At 34.9% G+C, this 21,613-nt stretch overlaps 2 protein-coding genes across 3 annotated transcripts in view; both read right to left on the reverse strand.

Moving 5' to 3' along the window:
• Nucleotides 1-65: 65 nt before the first annotated feature.
• Nucleotides 66-4,654, reverse strand: LOC122524916 (CLK4-associating serine/arginine rich protein-like). Of its 2 annotated transcripts, XM_043647436.1 has the most exons (14): nt 4,241-4,648; nt 3,892-3,989; nt 3,641-3,816; nt 3,356-3,571; nt 3,021-3,196; nt 2,869-2,942; nt 2,454-2,795; nt 1,919-2,329; nt 1,703-1,810; nt 1,547-1,595; nt 957-1,020; nt 772-877; nt 374-658; nt 66-290 (listed from the first exon to the last, which is right to left on the reverse strand). In XM_043647436.1, exons 1-14 carry the CDS (start codon nt 4,370-4,372, stop codon nt 272-274), a joined length of 2,256 nt encoding a protein of 751 aa, XP_043503371.1. In that variant the 5' UTR covers nt 4,373-4,648; the 3' UTR covers nt 66-271. The 2 variants fall into 2 exon arrangements, with proteins under 2 accessions (XP_043503371.1, XP_043503372.1); XM_043647437.1 differs by lacking the exons at nt 66-290; nt 374-658 and having other exon boundaries at nt 852-877; nt 1,543-1,595; nt 4,241-4,654.
• A 2,170-nt stretch (nt 4,655-6,824) lies between these two features.
• LOC122525011 (serine/threonine-protein kinase minibrain) overlaps nt 6,825-21,613 on the reverse strand; it is a 43,502-nt gene continuing 28,713 nt past the window's right edge. Inside the window, exons 3-8 of the mRNA XM_043647542.1 lie at nt 15,633-15,801; nt 15,331-15,498; nt 14,941-15,227; nt 14,698-14,844; nt 14,088-14,520; nt 6,825-11,282 (exon numbers count right to left, since the gene is read on the reverse strand). Of these exons, the coding sequence (XP_043503477.1) occupies nt 10,825-11,282; nt 14,088-14,520; nt 14,698-14,844; nt 14,941-15,227; nt 15,331-15,498; nt 15,633-15,801 (1,662 nt within the window). The 3' untranslated portion in view covers nt 6,825-10,824. The remainder of the gene's footprint in view (nt 11,283-14,087; nt 14,521-14,697; nt 14,845-14,940; nt 15,228-15,330; nt 15,499-15,632; nt 15,802-21,613) is intronic.

Genomic DNA, 21,613 nt, shown 5'->3' on the forward strand with positions numbered 1-21,613 from the left:
ACGATTCTTTTTATTCGAATCAACTTTAATAAGATTTAAAATAGAACAAATGAAATAATATCAACTTATAGAGCAAATTCCAATTAATTTATAATAGCTTACACGATAATACATTGTTCGAATAACATTTTTGTTTTATTTTTTGTTATTATGTAATCCAAACCTGAAGAAGCACACTTCTAAGAAGGAATGCAATGTGAACAGGAAGTTTCTTATTAAATTATATAAAATCATTATATGTAACAAATTAGGCATATTCTTAGTTCTTGCATTAGTAGTCTACCAAGCCTCTGTAAAAAAAAATATAGTAAATCGATTTGAAAGTAATTATTCATTAATTATGATAATACATTTATTAAGTCTGAGACGTTACCGACTACTTCTTGGACTTAAAGAACGAAGGGGAGAATCTCTGTATCTCCTTCGGGATTCTTGCCTGCACCTTTCCCTCTCATCACGCCTATCTCTTTCTCTATCCCTTTCTCTCTCTCTATCTCTATCTCTTTCTCTCTCTCTATCTATTTCTAAATCTCTATCTCTTTCTCTTCTATCTCGACGTACATGATGTCTCGGACTACGACCTGGACTCGGTGTACGAGAAATGGAAGATCGTGAATCAGAACTATGACCTTCGTATCGATGTCTTCGTTCTCTTTGCCTATGCATAATATAAATATTATATTAATATTTTGTAAAAATATTACATTTGTATTAAAATGAAGTAAAAAGAAATATATTTTATTTATTTATTTATTATTACTATTTACTTACTTTCGACGTAATTTTAATGACATTTCTCTAATTTCGTCTTCACGGTCTTGTCTCTGTTGCTCCTTCTTTTCTATTCTTAATTGTTCTGCCTTCTTGTCTGCTTTATCTTTATTACCAGAAAATATCGATCACTAAAATTTAACGAACGATTCTTTTGATTAAACTCTGATTGATTTCTTACTTACATTGCCTATTCAATAGAGCCTGCATCTTTTTCTTAAGCCGCTCTTGAGGTGTTATTTTCACAGACTGAAAAATAAAACTCTTAATGGCCTGTACTTTCGAGCTACTTGTTTTGTTTTTTATTTTATTTTTTTTTATTTTTTATACGTGTAGTTTTGTTATTATATCTTTTTATTTACGATACTACTTCAAATATTAGTCTACTATCAATAGAACACAATTGAACTGTACTGCAAAGAATTTGAAAATAATTCGTTTGCGACCTTTTAAGTCTCCTGATAAAGAATATAAATGTATATTCGATACGATATATATGTATATTCTAAATAGTCAAAACTGTGATACGAATAATTCAAATTCCTTGCGGTTTAAAGTAAATTGAAATCTTTAGCAAATTTGTAAGAATTAATGAAAAATAGAGGACTGAATAAATAAGATAATGTGAACGCCTCATTGACGTCCGGTCCGACGGAATAAAAACGAGTAGCACTCGCTAAAGCTCCTCGTTGAGAGATTTATATAGGAACAAGTATGTTCTGTCTTTATTCTCTGTGCGTTAAGTGACTAAGAAAGCGTTATGGTTCTTACTGACTTTGTGTCCGCCACCAGAATTTGTACTTAACCCTGCCTTTGGCTTGTTTCTGCAATTATTAATCGAAGACAAAAAATTTAAATACACGATATCGTATATACACACACGCGTGCGCGCGCAAATAATATTTTTGAATACAAATTAAAATATATTTACATGCTTGTGGGTGTTACTGTTGGCTTTGGTGTTGATGGTGTGGCTTTTTCTTCTTTGTCAGATAATTCTAATTCAAGACTGGATGATTTGCCTCGACGGCCATAATATCTGTTAAACGAATAATACGAATAAAAATTTAAAATAGAAAATGAAAAATATTTGAATTTACAAATCTATATATATGTTCGCGCACGTTTTTATAAAATAAAACGTTACCTTGGCAGTGTTTGCGTTTTATTCTCAATACTTCGCGATCGTTTACTATTATTGCTTTTAGACCTAGATCTAGATCTTGTTTGTGATTTAGATCTTGAACGCGATTTTGATCTAGATTTAGATGGAGAATAACGTTTCCGACGATAACTATCTCTGGAACGACTTCTGTGATGCGATTTAGATCTCGATCTAGATTTTGATATCGATGTGGTGCTTGATGAGGAACTTCTTGATCTTCTTTGACGTTGACGCGAAGCGGATCTTGATCGAGATCGTGAAACTGAACGCGATCTTGATCTGCTTGTACTTCTACATCGAGATCGAGATTTACTACGTGTTCTTGATCGTCGTGAACGGCTTCTTGTTCTAGATCTTTGAATTTTCCTATGTTTCGATCGCGTTCTTCTGGATCTAAAAAAAGGAGAGTACAATATGAATTATTTACTGTTAAAGTGGTATAAGTTCATTTCTGAAAAAAAACTTGACAAAAATTTTATGTTTACCATAATCATAAAAATAAAAACAATAAATTTACCTAATCCGCGAGACACTGCGCCTCCTGTCACGCGTTCTGTAAGATTTGCTTCTACTAACAGAACGCGAACAACTTCTTGATCTAGATTTGGATAATTTTCTACTAATTGTCCTTTCGTTTGAAATCGGACTTTCCGATTTTCTTCTTTTGAGGTGCGAATAATTGACTTTTTTCGAATTTGAAGACGTTACATGAGAAGAACTACTATGAGCTTCTTCCTCCCCACCAAAACTTGTTATATAAGTAATTTGTCCAGTATTTACAGGCGAAGCGGATCGTGAACGAGATTTTGAAGAAGACTTTCTATAAGGATTATATTCTGGACTTTCGCGTGCCGCATAACTAAAAAAAGATATATACGGTGAAAAATATATTTTATAAATATATTTAATAAATTTAGCAGTATGTGAATTACCTTGGTGGACTCATAACACGACCGATCATCTTCTTTTCTCGAAATGCTCGTCTTTCTCTGCGAGATCTTCGACCCTATTTGATAAATAAAAATAAAGATATCTAAAAAAGAATTTGTAAAACCATTCTGTATAGAATTGATATTTTTCGTACAGAATACATAGCCTTTTCTTCTTCCTGCTTCCGTGCTTGTCTTAATGTTTCTGCTTCTTCAAAATCTTGAGTTAAAAAACTAAAATAATCAGCTCCCATGAGTCCATACTTTTGAGCAACTAAATTCATCTCATGTGCTTGGGTTGATTCAATTTGAGAAACGTCTACGCAAATATCTGTATAACAAGGAAACAATAAATATATAATTTCAAATTATATATATGGCATAGAAAAGCATGTAATTTAAGCCCTTCCCATGCCATTTAGCTCGACGAAACTCAGACCCAAGCGATAGGTTAGCGTCAGAGGTTAATAATTTTCAAAATATTCTTAACCTAAATCGATATCACTATCTTCATCATCAGGTTTGTCATCAGGTAAAACTGAATCTAAAGTTTTAGCTGCTTCAGGAATAGGTTCTTCTGTTTCATAGTTGTAACCTATAGCAGCATTGTTAGAAGATTTTTTCTTGTCTTTTGAAGCATCCACTTTAGTAGATGAACCAAATTGTTCTTCCAAATGTATTTGATGTAAAAATTTCTCTTCGGCGACTGTACAAAAGATTATTATTAGCAACTTCTTATAATGTGTAATACATTGAAAGCAAGAAATCCTCTTACCTCCCAAAAATTCATTTTGAACAATTATGCGATAGCGCTCGTAATTTATATGTCTGTCTTCGCTTGTAAGAGCAATATCAACGTCAATAGTATTTGATGCTTCTGGTATCCAATCTAGATGAGCACGTACATCAAAACGGTCTATAAGATTGTCTTCATTTCCTTGCCACGGCATCCTGAAAATAAAAAAATAATAAAAATAGATGGTTAAAAATAAAAATATATAACAACAGATTTATTGCAATGCTTACATATTTGCTGGACTGTCACCAGCAGCAGCTATTGCTGGATCCAAATGTATTTTGCATGGTCTACCGTGAAGCTGGAGAAACTGGGTAGGATCTGATTTCTTGTAGAAAATGTAAATCCATGAATATCAAGAAAGACACGAAAGATTATGAAGGATTCATAGTAATCATTCAATGAATATATGTAAATAAAAAGGAGCAAAATGAAAAATATATAAATACAAAATGAAGTAAAAAAATTTGACATCCAAAAGATTTGACAAGATAACAGATTGTAAAGAAAAGGTAAGGCTTTATGTAACTTCGATGGATATTAGTTTAATTATATCAAATCTATATTTAATGTACTTACAATTTTTTCATAATAATCTCTACGTCGTTCGGCCCTACGACGATAATCGACCAACATCCCACGTATTTTTTTTTCTTGCTTCCGAGCTTCGTGCCACATTCTTCCACCGGTTTTCTTTACGGAAAAACTCATTATCTGTAAAAGATTACTTCCGGGATTCTAAATTAATAATAGAACTTCCATGCATTCGTAGGAATAGGATTAAAAAACCGAAGAATATCTAATTCACACGTTTTCTTCTTTCACGGGGCAGACATGTTGCCTTGCAACCGCTTCTATTGGATGTCACAGCCCCAAAATAAAAGAATAGATCTTACTTTTGGAGTTTTTTTTAAGAAGTCTAACGACATCTACTGGTGAATCTGAAATAAAATGGTCATATGATCATTAATTAATCATAAACGTTGATAATTATTCATTGATATAACAAAAGAAAATAAACAATGTAAAATAATATACAAAATCCAATTAAAATATATCATTTAACGTATGTATTCGTTATAGATGATTAAAACTATAATAATTAATTACCAGGCGGCGCTTCGGTCAGCGCTTCGGTCGGCGCGAATTTTGTTAGTCGATTTGAAATTATTTATAAAATATTTCTATTATAAGAACCCCTCATAAAATGCATTAAATAAATAACGATAATGATGATGATGATGATGATGATGATGATGATGATTAGGTTCGGATGATGATTAGAGGAATATAAAAGAAAACGTAACAGCAAAGGTGAAGATGCGTTTGTTTATTATTAACCTTATGTAATATCGTTTCAAATTTTCAATTACATTATTATATATAATAATAATTATAATAATCACCATAATGATAATATGACAATGTATACAGTCATTAGATAGAATATTTTCTTCTTGCACAGACTTTTATTTCATTCTTTTTTTCTTCTTTTTCTTTTTTTTTTTTTTTCTTTTTTACTTAATCTTAATAAACAGGTTTTTTGTATCATAATTTCATAGTTCGTTTTCTCTTTTTTTTCTCTTTTTTTTTCTTCATTTCCTGCATTCATCCTTTATATTTTTTTTTTTAAACCCAACTGGTACATGCCATCGCCGAAGGAGAATATTAAGACATTGTTTGACATGCCCAATTCTCAAAAGACGCCCGCATGCAGCCATTCAGGTATATATCAGTCGTATTATAGCATATTTTTCTGAACACAATGTTTTCACACATGACGTTAGGAAACTTATGTTATTTTACTCCGGCCGCAACATGTTCCAAAGATTCCATAAAGAAATTAAGTTTTATTTTTTTCATCGTTTATACAAATTAATAAAGTCTTTTTCGTCAACGTCGTTCAATCATATTTTTTTCTTTTTTTTTCTTTTTTATATCTTTGGGCACAAAAAACACGCCCCTTTCTCCCTTCGTATTTCTAAAAAGATTATTTAAAATACAAGCAATGCACACGGAAGAAAGATTTTTTTTTTTTAATGGCTATAAGAGGCACAAGAGGTGTATTAATCTCCTCACTGTGATTGCGAAAATTAAAATTAGATGTAGGTGAAGAACGGTTGATTTTTATTTATTTATTTAATTATTTATTTTGTGTATTTTCCTTTTTAAATTATTTTCGAGATATGGGAAGATTTGATTTTTGCTTTAATGCTTGGCGAATTTCTTTTTTTTGGTTTATTTTTTTATTTATTTATTTCATGAGAGTCATTTGTCATTCTGCATGCTTTTTAATGGGATATAATAAAGTGAGATGACTATAAAGAACAGTTTACACGCGTTTTCCTTACCCTTCGATGGTATATATATAATAATGACTATATGACGAACCAAGAAAGAAAATAGAAAAAAAAAAGAAAAAAAAATACGACTGTACTTGATGTAAAATTATTTATCTGGCAAGCATTTTATAAAGTACGAAAAGCAAATCATTTGGAACATGAATTACGGCTAGCTCTTACTTCTATGTAAGTGTATAGATCTCTGTGGTTTGCTAATTGGCTTAAATATTCTGCATTTTGCGACAATTGTTGAGTGTGGACAAATTTCTTTTCTCCAGGGGTTATAATTAATTAATTAATTAATTAATTAATAATTGTCAATAAATAATGCGCACGTGTCAAAGATACAATGAATTATGATAAGCAATTTTAAAATCAATATTGATAAAGATGCTTTTCCACAGGAAAGAAAAATTAATTATATATGTATAATATATGCATCACAATATGATATCGTCTGTGATTAGGAATTTTGTTCCATCATTAAGAATTTGTGTTCGTGTAGCGCCATCCTGCACGCTCGCTAACAGTTCTTCCATTTTTCCTCATTAATCCACTCAGTCACTCTCTCTCACCCTCTCTCTCTCTCTTCTTACTATCTTTTTCTCATTCTGATTCATTCATTCATTCATTCTTTCATTCATCCTTCATCCTTCATCCTTCATTCATTCTTTCATTCAATCATTCATCCATCCATTCATTCATTCTTTCATTCATCCATCCATCCACCCATTCATCCATCCATTCATTCATTCATTCATTCATTCATTCATTCATTCATTCATTCATTCATTCATCATTCTTTCTCTCCCATTCATTTATTCTCATAGAATCACGTCGAGATGCTTCTCCAATACAGGAATTGTTCGAACTGCGCCCCCCCTTTCCCGAAAAAATTGTCTCTAAATTTAAATCTCGACAGCAATCGCCTTTTTTTTGTTTAACTAGTTCTCTTCTTAAATTCACTAAAAGTTATATTATATAGCCCATATATATAGCCAATCACTTTGATACAGATAAACAATAGTAATTATTCAGTTAAAGTCAACAATCGTCAAAAAAGAAAATGCTTCGATGCATTGCCAAAGGTGGCACTGTGCCCACAAGTCGGTCAGGAAAAAATTAGGGGTCATAATTACTTTTTTTTGCATTCGATACTGTACAGTATGTTTCTTTGTTTTGTTTTATTTCATTTTATTTTATTTTATTTTATTTCGTCTTTAGCTTTATTCAATTTTATGGATAAAATACATAATGTCTGTGACGTTTATGTTGTAAAAGTTTGTAAATAATTATGAAATCTCGGTACGATACAGATCATCCATCGCTATTATCAACGTTAAAATAACAAAATAATTTCGTCAAGAAATATTTCAGTCGAATTTTGGTGATTTGGTAAGGCTATACGAATTAAAAGACATACGATACAGCAGTGAAATTGTTTAAAAAAAATTGCTGAATATACTGATTAATTTCATTGTCATAATAAAGGACTAATGAGCACAGTGACTAACAACATGGATTCGGAAGAGGGCACGTGTGAAATCACACATTATCTATATTTATAGAGTGTACTGATTTTTGCCGTTTAGTGAGATCGAGAGAACGTTAGAATTTGTCACAGAAAATCCTACACGCCTCGCGAGTAAATCTCTTTACTTCTGATAGATCAAACACCACGTACAGCTTGTACTGCTGAAATTACTAAAAAGTTATTAATGCTCTCAGATACGATACACTTAGTCGTGACCTGCATGTATTGTGCGAGAATATAATAACTGCTTTCGATCTTTTAACGAAACGTCTTCTGCTACGATGTTGTATCCTCTTCTAGGTAATGTCATCGAATCTTTTTTTTATTATTATTTTTTATTATTATTTCGTATCTTTTCTTTTTTTTCTTATTATTTCGAATCGTTTTCAAAATCGTCCCTAATCACGACATGGACTCATTTCACTTTCGTGGTTTTTTTTATTTCTTTCTTTCTTTCTTTGTTTGTTTGTTTTTTTTTCTTTTCTTTCTTTTAAATATATACCCAAGGAATCGTAGAAATTCAAGAGTTACAAGCAGGACTTAAATATATTTATGTACGTGTCTATCGTTAAAAATGTTTATTTCATTTAATAACTAATAAGAGTCGATGCGCGGGTACGATGAACGTGAACCTTCAAGTTTAACTTGAAAATGCTAATGTGCTTATGTCAAAAATGTACTTCTGAGAATTTCTGATTGCAGCTGTATAAAAATATACAAATCATTTCAAAGTCTGCATGATTAAAATAATTCGCAGCAGACAGAATAGCTGATAAAATATATCATTTCTATCAACTACTGAAGACTGTGTGTATTATGTTTCATATACATTAACAACTAATACAAAATGAATTTTTTGGATTCGAACTTGGCTATGAGATATATGTATGTCTTTTTCAAATGCAGTGCTAGGAATTTCAGTTATCTATCATCATTTTTTTTTTTTAGGTCAAGCTCTTTTTTTGTCAACAGTCACAATCATACAGTGGAAATATTATTTAAGACTACTATTTGATATTGCAGATTTTATAATATAAGAATAAAAAAAGAAGAACCTATTAAAGGAACACATCGCAACGAAATGTATAAAAGAGAAATAAAATGAAGGAAAAAAAAAATGACAATGATAATGACAATGACATAAGATCAAAAATGATTAATGAATTATACATGTAGCTTTTATTCTTACATAATGCGATATTCGAAGTAAATTTGTCTTTTTTTTTCCCCTTTGTATAAATTACATTTTGCGTCGCAAAAATGAAAGCAAAATGTAATATTTGTATATGTGACTAATATCGATAGAAAATGGAAGAAAGACAAATTGCCACATCTTTATCTATCTCATAATGCATCGTAGGCTACCGATCGAGAGACGATTATGAAGATATTGATACAATTAAGCTGTTTCCATATAAAAATATTTTTACTGCTTGCTATTTTCAACGAAGATGATAAGCAACATGTATAATTCACTAGGACTCCTTCTTTTTATAATATACATTAGTGATGATTATTAAAATTTATATTGTTGCCGGTCACATCTGCGCTGTATAAAGACTTACTACTTCAATTGCATTTAGTCTGCCATCAGGTACTATACTACACCTACAAATGGTAGCGTATTCAAGAAATACACTCGCGGCAATTGAAATTTAGTAGAATCAGTAATATTGAACGCGTTTTCTTGCAGCATAAATATATATATATATGTATATATATATGTATGTTGTATATGCGTGCATATATGTACATAAATATATATATATTTATCATGAACACTCGTAGTCTTTATACGAAATTAAAATCACATAAAAGTAATCGATTGGAAGGAATCCTTTTTCTTTTAAAAGAACACGACAAAAGTGAAGCTGACAACTTGAAAATAATTCAAATCTATATCATGCGATAAGAAATAAATGATCATCAGAGCAAACGGCAAAAATCAATGACGATTAGCATTGGAAACATGTGTATGTGAATACGCGCGTATTGTTTATTATAAAGTACCTAGGTTTTTCGTATGATTATACCATTCTTGATCGCTCTTACGTGTATACTGCTTTTGTAAGCTTTCTTATTACTGTTTTTATGTATAAATATGATGTATTGTTGTTAAGCTGCGCAAACCCCGTTTGTTTAAAGTCCTTCTTTAGCAACAAACTGACGTTTGCAATATCCTCATTTTTCATCAAAGTAAATAAAAAGAATTATGTTAACAATGTCTGTGTTACCTCCTCTCACACTTACAAGCTAAACTCTAAAGCTGCACTCTTATCATTCACCTAAGTGTATTGTACAAATAGCCAGCATTCGACACAACTGTTTGCTCGCAATTATTTCCTAACTGTTTGCTCGCAATTATTTCCTAACCGTTTACATTCGTGACATGATGTATAAAACTGTATGATGGTACATGCTTAAATTGGTAATTCTTACGACTTCCCTCTTTTTACGCGGTAATAATAGTAATTATCACTTTTTCGCTCGCTAGGCCACACAGTTTGAGTACCGAACGTTTTTGTTTTTTTTTTCTTCTTTCTTCTTTTTCTTCTTAATGTTGTATCGACTAAACTGTTCAAAGTGTCTACAGTATCGGGCAGGACCCACGAGGCCAGCTGGGTTCATCCTCACTAGACCATAACTGTCTGTCCATGCTCGAAAAGTTTCATAAATCTTCTGTGCTAGTTATATATCCATGCCCAATATAGGGCCAGTCAGCTTGTAAAAAAAGTAACAGAAAAAGAGGTTACCCTCGTTCTTTTCCTTTTCTTAGCTTTTTCCTACTTATCAGTATCTTCACGGCGTCATTAAATGTTATCGCGCTTAAAGTACGTCTCCATTCTGGTAATCTCTTGGTTCAGAGACAAAGGCTTCGTTTGTGATTTGCTTTGGAATACGTTTTTCCATGTAATTTCTTTTCTTTTTTTTTTGTTTCCTTTTTTTGTCCTACTATCTCTTCATCGTCAACATCTTCTTATTCTTCTTCTTATTTTTATCCTTCTTCTTCTTCTCTACGTCGATCAGTCAAACCAATTCCGAAAAGCTATAGGGTTCACTGTCATAGTGATCAATAATATTACACTACTTGTCTTGGTACTTGATAAACTAATGTTTAGGGACGACTTCAAGCTGTACGTTTTCCTTTCCTAGTTTTATTCGTTTCTTCATTGACGCCACGACAATACTCTAAACTTGCCATGAGCTCGATTCGTAACCGTTTAATAGTTATCTACGGTCTCACGATCGTAACATGTGTATTGTCCTCCGTTATTTCCTTTTCTAATTCAATGGATAGCGACTGGACTTTGTTGGACGCACACCCCAACCATAGGGCTATCTTCCCTTTCCGGATCTCTCTGTTTACCGGTTGAAACTGTCGACGGCTGTCTAACCATCCCATGTGAATCTGTCGTCGAGTAACCATAATTATAGAAATTTTGCTGCTGTATCATTGGTGAGGTCATCATCGCAGGCAGATGGGGTATACCAGGTAGAATTAGGCTATTGTACGATCCAAGAGAGCTTGGTATCAGCGAGTTGTCCATGGGCTGCATGGACATCGAAGTGGACGCAGACACCCCAGTGGCTGATGTTGATGGATAGCCTGTTGTTATGCCGCGCCGACTACTTGAATGACGAGGTGAAGCCTCACATTCCATGGGTTGATAGCTACCAGGGAGGCTTGACACTTGCATCAGACTACCGCTGCTGCTGCTGCCCTGTCCTGACATGGTTACCAGTCCTATGACACCAAGAAAAATCTAATATTATCTAAACCAATGATAGATATTAAGCTACACTAATAAATGCAATCATTATTCACGAAAACCGCTAGCTTTTACAATTTCACTAGAGGAGTTAAGAGAAATAAAAAGTTGAACAATCTACAGGGATTTTGCAGGCATTGAATTTCACTGCTACGATTCTTGTCTTTCGACAATATGTTTGTTTCTAAGGATACCTAACATTTCAAAACCGAGTGCCAAAAAGTAAGTGCTGCAATATACTCTAAATTATCATTACCTCTTTTACAAAATTTAATAACTTTATACTTTCGAATATATCACTTTTAATGTAATACACCATGCGTGTATTTGACTGAAAAGGATAGTCGTTACAATGGTTTATCGTATTGCGCGATGTTACATATAATACCTGCTTATTAGTTTACTCTTTATTATCATGTATTTAAAATATTATGTTTACAAAATTGTATAAATATAGCAAAAAATGTTTTACTCGTTTCTTGCATTCCTTAGTAATATTGCTATTACTATTTTAATGCTATTATTTATTATTCTTTGAAAATTCAGTAGCAATTATAATTCATGAAATATCTTAATATCTAAATTATTATCTCGCGTAAATAGTATTGATGCACTTTTGCAAAGTGTACGATGCAAGCAGACTAAAGCATGCATGAAATTATAATAAAGGAAATTAACTTGAAATGAAATGATTTATCTACAAAAATAGATTTTATTAGCACAATAATAATCACATCATCAGTTGGAATATGTTTAAGATAACTTCATAACACATGTTGCTGTTTAAAAGTGTGTGCATGTATCATCATCATCATCATCATCATCATCATCACCATCATCATCATCATCACCATCATCATCATTATCATTATCATCATCATCATCATAAGTATAGAAGCATGCATATCATATTTTGTGTAAGTTTAAGAAAAATAAATAATTACAAATAATAATGGTAAAAACATATTCCAATAACTCTATCTTATTAAAATTATTGTTCTCTGATTCTATAAGAAGGTTATTATATAGTCAAGAACAAATGTTTAACCAGGATATGAAGTGTCCTTGTTATAAACATTGCAATTGGACACAGCATATGCACTACTAGGTATAAATCGAGCCATGGGCTAGCAATAAGTCCATCCATGACTCAGGAAAGGGTGTTTTTAAGCAAGCAAGGCTTCGCGCAATACATCCGAGGCCAGGACATTATTAATAGGGGGCATCGTTAGTTTTTTAGCTTGTAGGATTGTTTGTTAGACAGAACTTACTTATGTTAGTAAGTAAGATTAAGGTTGGGGCCTAGGACAGGTCGTCGCCGCCCCGCGGATACGACAGTCATCGAGCCACGTACTGTCCCCCCATCATATCTACGGGCAACAACAAGTATTGTTTAGTTTGTGCAGAAAGTAAAAATACATATGTATAATTATGAAGATACATAAAAAGCATCAACACCTTTTTCTAATTCAACTGAAATATTATTATTAACCTACGTGTTAAAAATGATATTCTTTTTCGAGATTGTTATTCGCCATTATATGAAATATGTTTAACTATTGTTATAATATCTTAAAAAAAAAAAAAAAAGAAGTAAGAAAAAAAAGAAAAATAAAGAAAAAAAAATCAAACTTGTAATTATGAAACACATTAGCCTTTTATTTTCTGCACAAATTAAAACTTTCCTGAATGTTCAGTACAGTGGAACTCTCTATTTTAATAATATCTCAATGGTTCTCATTTTGTCGCTGCTCTTCTTCGTTATTTAACTTTCGAATATTGTATGTGAATGGTACTACAACTTAAAGAGCCGTATTGTATATTGTTATATGCGCGACAATGTGGTGCGAAGAGACAACTCGTCATGCATCAAATGTGAGAGAGAGAAAGAGAGAAAGAGAAAGAGAGAGAATTCTACTGTTTCGAATGCTGCACTTATTAATTCTTCAATATCTTGTTAAGAGACTTTACGAAAATTGTTCATTCTCGCATAATTGCTAGATTCAGAGCAATATTAATTCTGATAATGATAGACAACTGTTAAAATGATCAAGTTAAAAGGGGCATTATGGACGTAATATCTTGTATTGGGTGAGAAACGTGATAGAAATGAAATATGAAACGAATAATATGAGCAGTGAATGAAATCAAGCAACACAGATGTAATATTTTGATAAAGTTACATTTGTCATTGCAATTAATTCGTTAAACGTAGCTGTATTATCATAACAACAGGAGCATGTGCAAAACAATTTCCTTGAGATGAAATTTTCTGAAAGCTTTTTTTAATATTAATGCTTTCGAAGAAAATTCTAGAGTGTATAAGGTACTCAAATAAGGAAGCATATGGGGATAACCGTTTAGTGCTATGTGCACCGTGCAATGATGTATATGTATAAATATATATGTAATATAATGTATCTTTTTTCTGGAAAGCTTTTTCACTCTAAGCAAACGGAATCTAATAAAACCTCGATGAAGTTGAAAAATACTATTCTAAATCAAATATGACTTTGACTATGATGTAAGTGCATTTCTGAAGGTGCTTTTACAAAATCTAACCATTTGTATCATATTAAATAATATCAAATGACCCAGAAACCTCTCCTTAATTTCACTTATAGATCGAGACTAAAGACCCCTGTGTAAAGTTGAAGTCATCTAAAAATCAAGCGAGTTGTACTCTTGTCTTTTGTTTGATATACGTATATGTTACAGACTGTGTTTCAACAAACTTAGTTTGTACTCGCACGGAGGAATGAAACAAAGTAGTAACCCACCATGATCCTGGCTCATTGACACCACTGCTGGACTTGTATTTGCACTATTCGCAGCAGCAATGTTCGTGTTGGTCCCCTCATCGGCTGTTCTTTTAAAGAAATTGTGCTGAAGCGCGTAGTATGGCGTAACTCTCGTCTTTGGATCAAAATCCAACATTCGTAGAATTAAGTCCTTAAATTTGAGGTAGTCAGAGATCGAGTGACCAGGTTCACCTATCCTTCTACCACCAGGACCGCCACTTTCAACGCCTAAAATTTCGTGTAACCGCCTTGTACCAGGAGGTTTATACTTTTTACCGTCTTTGGACTTTTTCAGCACGTACGAGCCGTCCGTGGGGACTTTGTCAAAGTATTTCCGCGCTTTATGCGCTTGGTCCAATATACGTTTTGGTGGCATGCCTAATACTTCGACAATTTTGTTCATTTGATCGACCTACGAAAAAAGATACGGATTATATTTATATTTAAATATATGTTTTTGTTTTCAACTTATCAAATCTATCTAGATTATGATCTTTACAGACTATACGTATGGCATCTCGTGCTATTGAATGTTATCGAGTAATGCCATTGCGTATATGACGTTAATTAGTATCATTTAGATTTTTACCTCATTGGCCCCACTAAACAAAGGTTCTCCTGTGTGCATTTCTACCAAAATACATCCCAAACTCCACATGTCTATCGCGAGGTCATATGGTATTCCTAAGAGGACTTCTGGAGATCTGTAAAACCTAGACTGGATATACTGATATATCTGAAAATAATAGAATAACGATTTAGAAATACGAGAAAAGTGTGATGAAAAGAAAAAATGATTATATTTTATTATCACTATATTCAAGGACAATACCCTCTGGCCAAGTTGACACGAACTACCGAAGTCGACTATCTTTATCGCGCTTCGTTTGGGATTGCACAAAAGAATGTTCTCGGGTTTCAGATCACAGTGAATGATGTTCAATTCCGGCGTAGACAGGAACAAGAGGGCAGTACACAATTGCTGTGCAAATTTTCTTGTCAAATTTAACGACACACCCCGAAAATTTGTATTCCTAAGTAGGTCATAAAGATTATACGATAGCAATTCGAATACCAAACATAAGTGATTTCGCCACATAAAATGCCTCTTCAGTTTAACTGGAAACAAACAAACAAAATTAAGACGAGGAAATAAAACGATTAATAACCATCATAAATTGTTACAATCCAATGAATTAAATTAGATTAAATGAATTTTTACCTATATAATACTTGTTGTCTGTATCCGCCCTGTTCATCATTTCCAACAACCTAACTTCGATTTGGGCTTGATTTAGAAAAGGTTTTTTATTCTTTATGATTTTTATTGCCACTTGCGTTTGCTCTTCGTGGTCAAATGCTTTTACTACTTGGCCAAAACTGCCTTTACCTGTGGTAAGAGAGAAAAGAAAAAAAAAAAAGAAAAGATAATATAGTATTATACAGGAGACAATGGTTAGTTATTGAACAAGAGAATCTTATATCGATTATTATTATTATATTTATTATTGTAGATCGTATTACCTATTAATGAGTCGATCTCATATCGATCGAGGAACTTTTCCCCATTCTTGATAATGTAATCATGGTTGTCGTCATCCCAACCGTCATTGTAAAGCTTTCTTTCTTTTTTATGCGAACCATCTTCTCCCTGCATCTGTTGTGCCCTTCTCTTCTTCTTCGCATAATAAACCTATAATGAGCAACAAAAAGAACAATAAAAAATCAAATTAATATCAATCGAATCCATAAAAATTCTATCCTTATTGATTAGCATAATTGAAAAAACGATAGAGAGAAAGGTTTTCTTCGCGCGTTAACCATCTGGTAGCAACGCACTCATACTACTTATCAGACATCGTATTAAAGTTATAACATGCATTCATGATTCACTTACATTTATCACTGGCGTTACACGCACACATACATACACACATACGTACTAACGTTCACACAGAGAGAGAACATGCGGTCTCATATTCGTGCACATACATACAAGCATGCACACATGTTCGCACGCGTCTCATTCACACCTGTAATCGAATGATTTTAGGATATATTTAAATTCCTAACATAACATTTTTCGACTTAATGATAAGAGATATACAAACAAGGTGTCAAAAATAATTCTCATTATTTCGCAATTGCGAGGAGACATTCCTGATAAAAATGTCGTTGTCATTTTATAAGAAAAATGTCTGTTGTTTTCGATAATTTATTTCATTTATTATACGCCCACACGTATTTATTCATCATGATTATTATTACCAATTATCATATTATTAAATTTTAATTTGCATATTATATACATTCAATATTATTGTATCGTAATAACAATAATCATAATAATAAAACTATAATTATATTAATTATTATTATTATTATTATTATAATCATTGTAATAATAATGATATTATGATTGTAAATAAATGAAAAAACATGGATGAAGCGTGCGTCCCCGCGAAAAAAGTTGGAAACGCGTCGCGTTTTCTCAACAAAAATGCCATGTAATTCGGTAAACGATCTGTCTGCGAGGAAAGGACGAGGTCTCGGGGAGAAGAGGGGCAAGGAAAGGAGTAAAAGGGGAAGAGGGCGCAGAATCCGATCTGCCGCCTCTCCAGCAATCGATATGCCTGCGACCACGTGAAAACCACGCCGTTCGACGGACGACGCCAAAAACTCCCGACACCTTGTATTACTACTACTACGACTACTATTACTACTATTCCTGTTACTATTATTTTTATTTTTATTACTATACTACTACTACTGCTACTACTGCTACTATTACTGCTGCTATTACTACTGTTACTACTGCTACTACTATTACTATTACTACTACTACTACTACTACTACTGTTGCTACTGTTGCTACTGTTACTACTATTACTACCACTAAAACTATTACGTCCCCATGTCATGGGAAAATTATCTTTGTCGTCGCCTTGACGATTTAACAAAGAAAAAAAATTCGAAAGAACGAAGAAAATGAAATAACGATAAACTCTTTTTCGCGGTAAAAACATTTGGATAAGAAGAATAAAAGAGGATCATCTAATTACTACCACCACGCCAGTCAAATTTATTCCTACTACTCGAATGAAATATTCTAGAAAATGAGAATCATTTAATAATCTCTCGGACCGATATTAATAATGCTAATTCAAAGATAAAAAAATATATTTAACTATTACCTTCAATTTTAAATGATTTTTTATCCCTATTCTCGTGAAAAGAGAATAATCATTTAAGTAGAAAGGAAATATATATTTTCTTTTCCTAACGTATTAATTAACACAGCGGGACGTCTCTCTTACCAACATTTATAAATCACTATAAACTTTTGAAAGAATTTCAATAAACGAACGTGGTGTACGTAACTCTTTTCTATTTTCTTTCCGAAGATAAGGATAATCTCTTCTTTACCTCCCTCACCTCTTAAAAACCACGTTAAAAGAACGAAGCCGACGACCAACGTGGCTTTCGTGCGAAGAATCGTGACGCGGGAGAAGATATTTCCTCTCCTCTTCTCTCCTCTCCTCTCCTCTCTTCACGGCACTCAACGTAGGTAGAAGAAACCGGTATCGTCCCGAAGGATATAAACGAATTCGTAGATACACGATTTCATTGTCGTCTCTCTCTCTCTCTCTCTTTCTCTCTCCCTCGTCCTGTCGGAGGCAACGTCGCCGCCCGATCGTCACCGGGTGGTGCTGTCCACCCTCTCACTCCACCTCACCGACCATCCCTTTCTCTTTTGTCCCCTCTTCCTCTATCAATTCTCTCTCTCTCTCTCTTTCTCTCTCTTTCTCTCTCGCTCTTCTTTCGTACCCAACCTTCCGCCTAACGCACACACACACTATCACGCCGGTGGTCGCACACGCCAAGAGTGAACGTCTCCATGCTTGTACCAGTGCGTGCGTGCGAGATAGAGAGAGAAAGAGAAAAGAGAGGGGCAGAGCGAGAGAGAAAGAGAAAGACGGTGACGCCGCTAGCCTGTTTTCCTCTCTCTCGTTTCTGTTGCTATGCGCGAGTGCATGAGACCGGCCCCATATGGTGCGTTCACCACCATCCTCACCAAAAGCAGCCCAGGGCCACTACGAAGCGCGCGATGAGAAGAGGGAGACGGAAAGCACAGAAGCACGCGCGGCTCTCTCCCTACGCTAAAAGAGAGAGAGAGAGGGAGAGAGGGAGAGAAAGAAACAGTGGGTGGCAACATATACATATAAGATGCATAAGCATCTCTCTTTCTCTTTCTTTCGACTCTTTTCGCGACTTCGAAACGTCATTCGTGAAACGCAGCAGCAGCAGCACCAAGGCGCCAATCTTACGAAACATTTCTTCTTCTTCTTGTTCTTCTTCTTCTTGTTCTTCTTGTTCTTTTTCTTCTTGTTCTTTTTCTTGTTCTTCATCATCATCATCATCATCATCATCATCATCATTATCATCATTATCATCATCATCATTATCATCATCATCATCTTTTTATTCCATTTCCTTTCATAAGTACGCGATAAACACTAGCAAGATTGAGAAACAACGTGTATATACTTTAACTCGCGTAGTTAACTCTCTCTCTATTTGTGTTTCTACTATTGCAAGAGATATAAATGAGATGCAATGAGACGCGCGTACGTACGTACGTACCGACAAAGAACGAGCAAAGTATTCCTACCTTCTCCTAAACACTGCAATAACGTTTCTCTTTCTCTCTCTCTCTCTCTCTCTCTCTCTCTCTCTCTCTCTCTTCGAAGAAATCTTACTAACCGTATTTTCAACCGTGTTTTTGTTTTTTAGCGCCAGGTAGGGAAAACAATCGTCTTAAATGAGAAAACAGTGTTTTGTCGGTCGGTGTTATGATGAAATTGTTGATTTTCTAAGAGAACGTTTAATCGTTTGACTACCACGGGCCGCTTTCGCGCTCTTCAGATTTCATGTCGAAAAATGCTAGCGCATTTCGTCGATACAACAGACAATTAACGGTAGTCTAGCGTCACTCAGCTTTTTTCGATCGTGTTTTCTGAAAACCCTTTAGTAGCCAAACGGTTAAATACAATTTTGATATACATTTTGATTGACAATGGGAGAGGGAATAAATATGAAAGATATTTTTACTCGAAAATCAAATTTAACCGATCCATGTCTGAAATGACGCTAAAATGGTCGTCGCGCGTTGTTCTTTTTGAATTGTACTGGATCACGTAGTCCTTGGGAACCGTACCGTACCGTCCCGTCCATCCTACCAACTACCATCCTTATTCAATTTCGTCTATTTAAAACGCGTAATTTGTATTCCGAAAGTGCATTTTGCTAAATGATCCTGCCCATTTCTTCTTCTTCTTCTTCCTCCTCCCCCTCTTCTTCTTCATCCTCTTCCTCCCCTTTTTCTTCTTTTTTTTGATTTCGAGTTTTTACGTGAATCGCTAATACGGAAATAAATATCAGATAAAGGATGCGTTTGGTTAACGTAGAGAGAAAGAGAAAGAGAGAGAGAGAGATAGAAATAGAGATAGAGATAAGGGGGAGGGGTAAACGATAGGGGGGCTTTCTAGCGTTTATGCAACAAACGAAATAAAGTAGCGCTCGGTGAGCCCGGATAGGGGCGTCCCACTTTCGAAACCCGGTTTGTTAAGGTCTTAATAGAACGAAATTATAATGCTCGGAAAATAGAGTCGCGAAATCGTCAACGTAGGAAATTATTTGACCGCGTGAACGAGAAATAATATACCGTTAATCGCTAATATTATTTCTTTCTTATATTTTTCAATAATATAATATATACAAGATGACGGGGGAGGGGGAGGGGAGTGACTATCACTATAACTATAACGATGTACTTATATATATACGTGGTATACTATTATACTGTCTTTGTTGCATTATTAATAAAACTTCGAGCTAGACACATCATGGTAGATCATCATCGATGTTTATTTAATCGATCTCTTTTTTAACGTAATCCTTCGATCGAACACGAACCGTTCGCCATAAAAGAATAGAATTTTCGATATAAGATAGAAAAGAAGAGACGATGGTCCCCGTTATAGTTGTAAGAGGACAACGATGACAACGACGACGACGACGATCGAGGGGCGTTTTGCGAGCAGCAAGAATATAAGAAGAATCTTTCCTTTTTTTTTGTCGTACGATCCTCTCGCCGAGAGGATAGCACGAGATGAGGATAAGGGTGGGGGAGGGAGGAATGGGGTAAGATGGAGGAGAATGTGAGGAAGATTACGAGGAAAAGAGAAGAGACGAGAAGAGAAGAAGACGACTAACGCCATCGGATGGTCGTGGAGCCGTTATGAATCTCTGCTTCGACGAACGTAGAAGAAGTTGGATAGATAGGGGGGGGCTGGAGGTGGAGATGGAGGTGGAGGTTGAGGAAGAGGAAGAGGAGAGAAGAAAGAGGAAGAAAAGGAGAAACAGAGATGGAGATAGAGATAGAGAAACGGCTGGTGGTAGAGGAGGTCGGGTGGGGGGGTTGACGGAGGGTGAAGGAGAGACGGCTAGGTAGGTGGAGAGGGTGGGAGTAGACTGGCTGGAATTGGAAGGGGAATATGGCGGAAAGAGAGATAGGAAAGATGGAGGAGGGTAGGGGGAGAGAGAGAGAGAGATAGTGAGAGATGGAAGGGGCGTGATCAGGACTACCGGTCGAGTCATGAATGAAGTGACAGACGAAACGAGCGAGAGACCCACCGCCACCACCACCACCACCACCACCGCCGCCGCCTCCACCACCATCACAACCATCTCCATCGTCGCTGCTGCTGCCTCCGCCACCGCCGCCACCACCGCCGCCGACGGCCCAGGCCGTTCCACGACCTTCCGGAACGTCTGCGTTCCACTTCTTTCACCTCCTCCTCATCGTTTTCCTTCTGCTCTTGCGCGTCCTCGCGCTTTCGCGGATTCAACACAACATCGCGCGCGATCTTCTAATTTTCTCTCCTCTTATATTCGCGATTTATCGATTCTCCTCCTCCTCTTATCTTCGATTTCTAAACCCCCCCTCCCCAAGCCCCTCCAGCCCTCTCGCAATTCCATCTACTACACCATTATGGAACACTAGAGAACGAACCGAGCCCCCCTCCCCCACCTCCTCCCGACCATTAACGAATCCTTTCTCTATCTTATGATATTAGACAAATCAATAATTGGGTACTTTCGCTCAATGGATTTTCCAAGGAAGTTTACATTGTCCGAATACGAGGGAGTTTGGTCGCGAATTCGAAACGTGTTTTTCCCCTTGCTTCGAAGAAAGCACCGCGGAGGTGGTTGTGTGATGGTGGTGGTGGTGGTGGTAGGTATCTTTGTATGCTGCTGCTATTGAGTAGTACTTTACTATAGCGTATATAACCGGCTTTTGATTTTTTTTTAGTCTTTCTTGTTCCCTTAGGTCTCAAGGTAACTACACCGTTGTCTTGCGCTACGTTACTTTTGTAATTTTACTTCGAATCAAGATTCTTCCTTAGTACGACCAGTTTTTCCCAACTGCTGCCTACGACGAT

Source organism: Polistes fuscatus, unplaced genomic scaffold (assembly GCF_010416935.1).
Source record: "Polistes fuscatus isolate 324 unplaced genomic scaffold, CU_Pfus_HIC Scaffold8, whole genome shotgun sequence".
In the NCBI taxonomy this organism is placed as follows: Eukaryota; Metazoa; Arthropoda; class Insecta; order Hymenoptera; family Vespidae; genus Polistes; species Polistes fuscatus.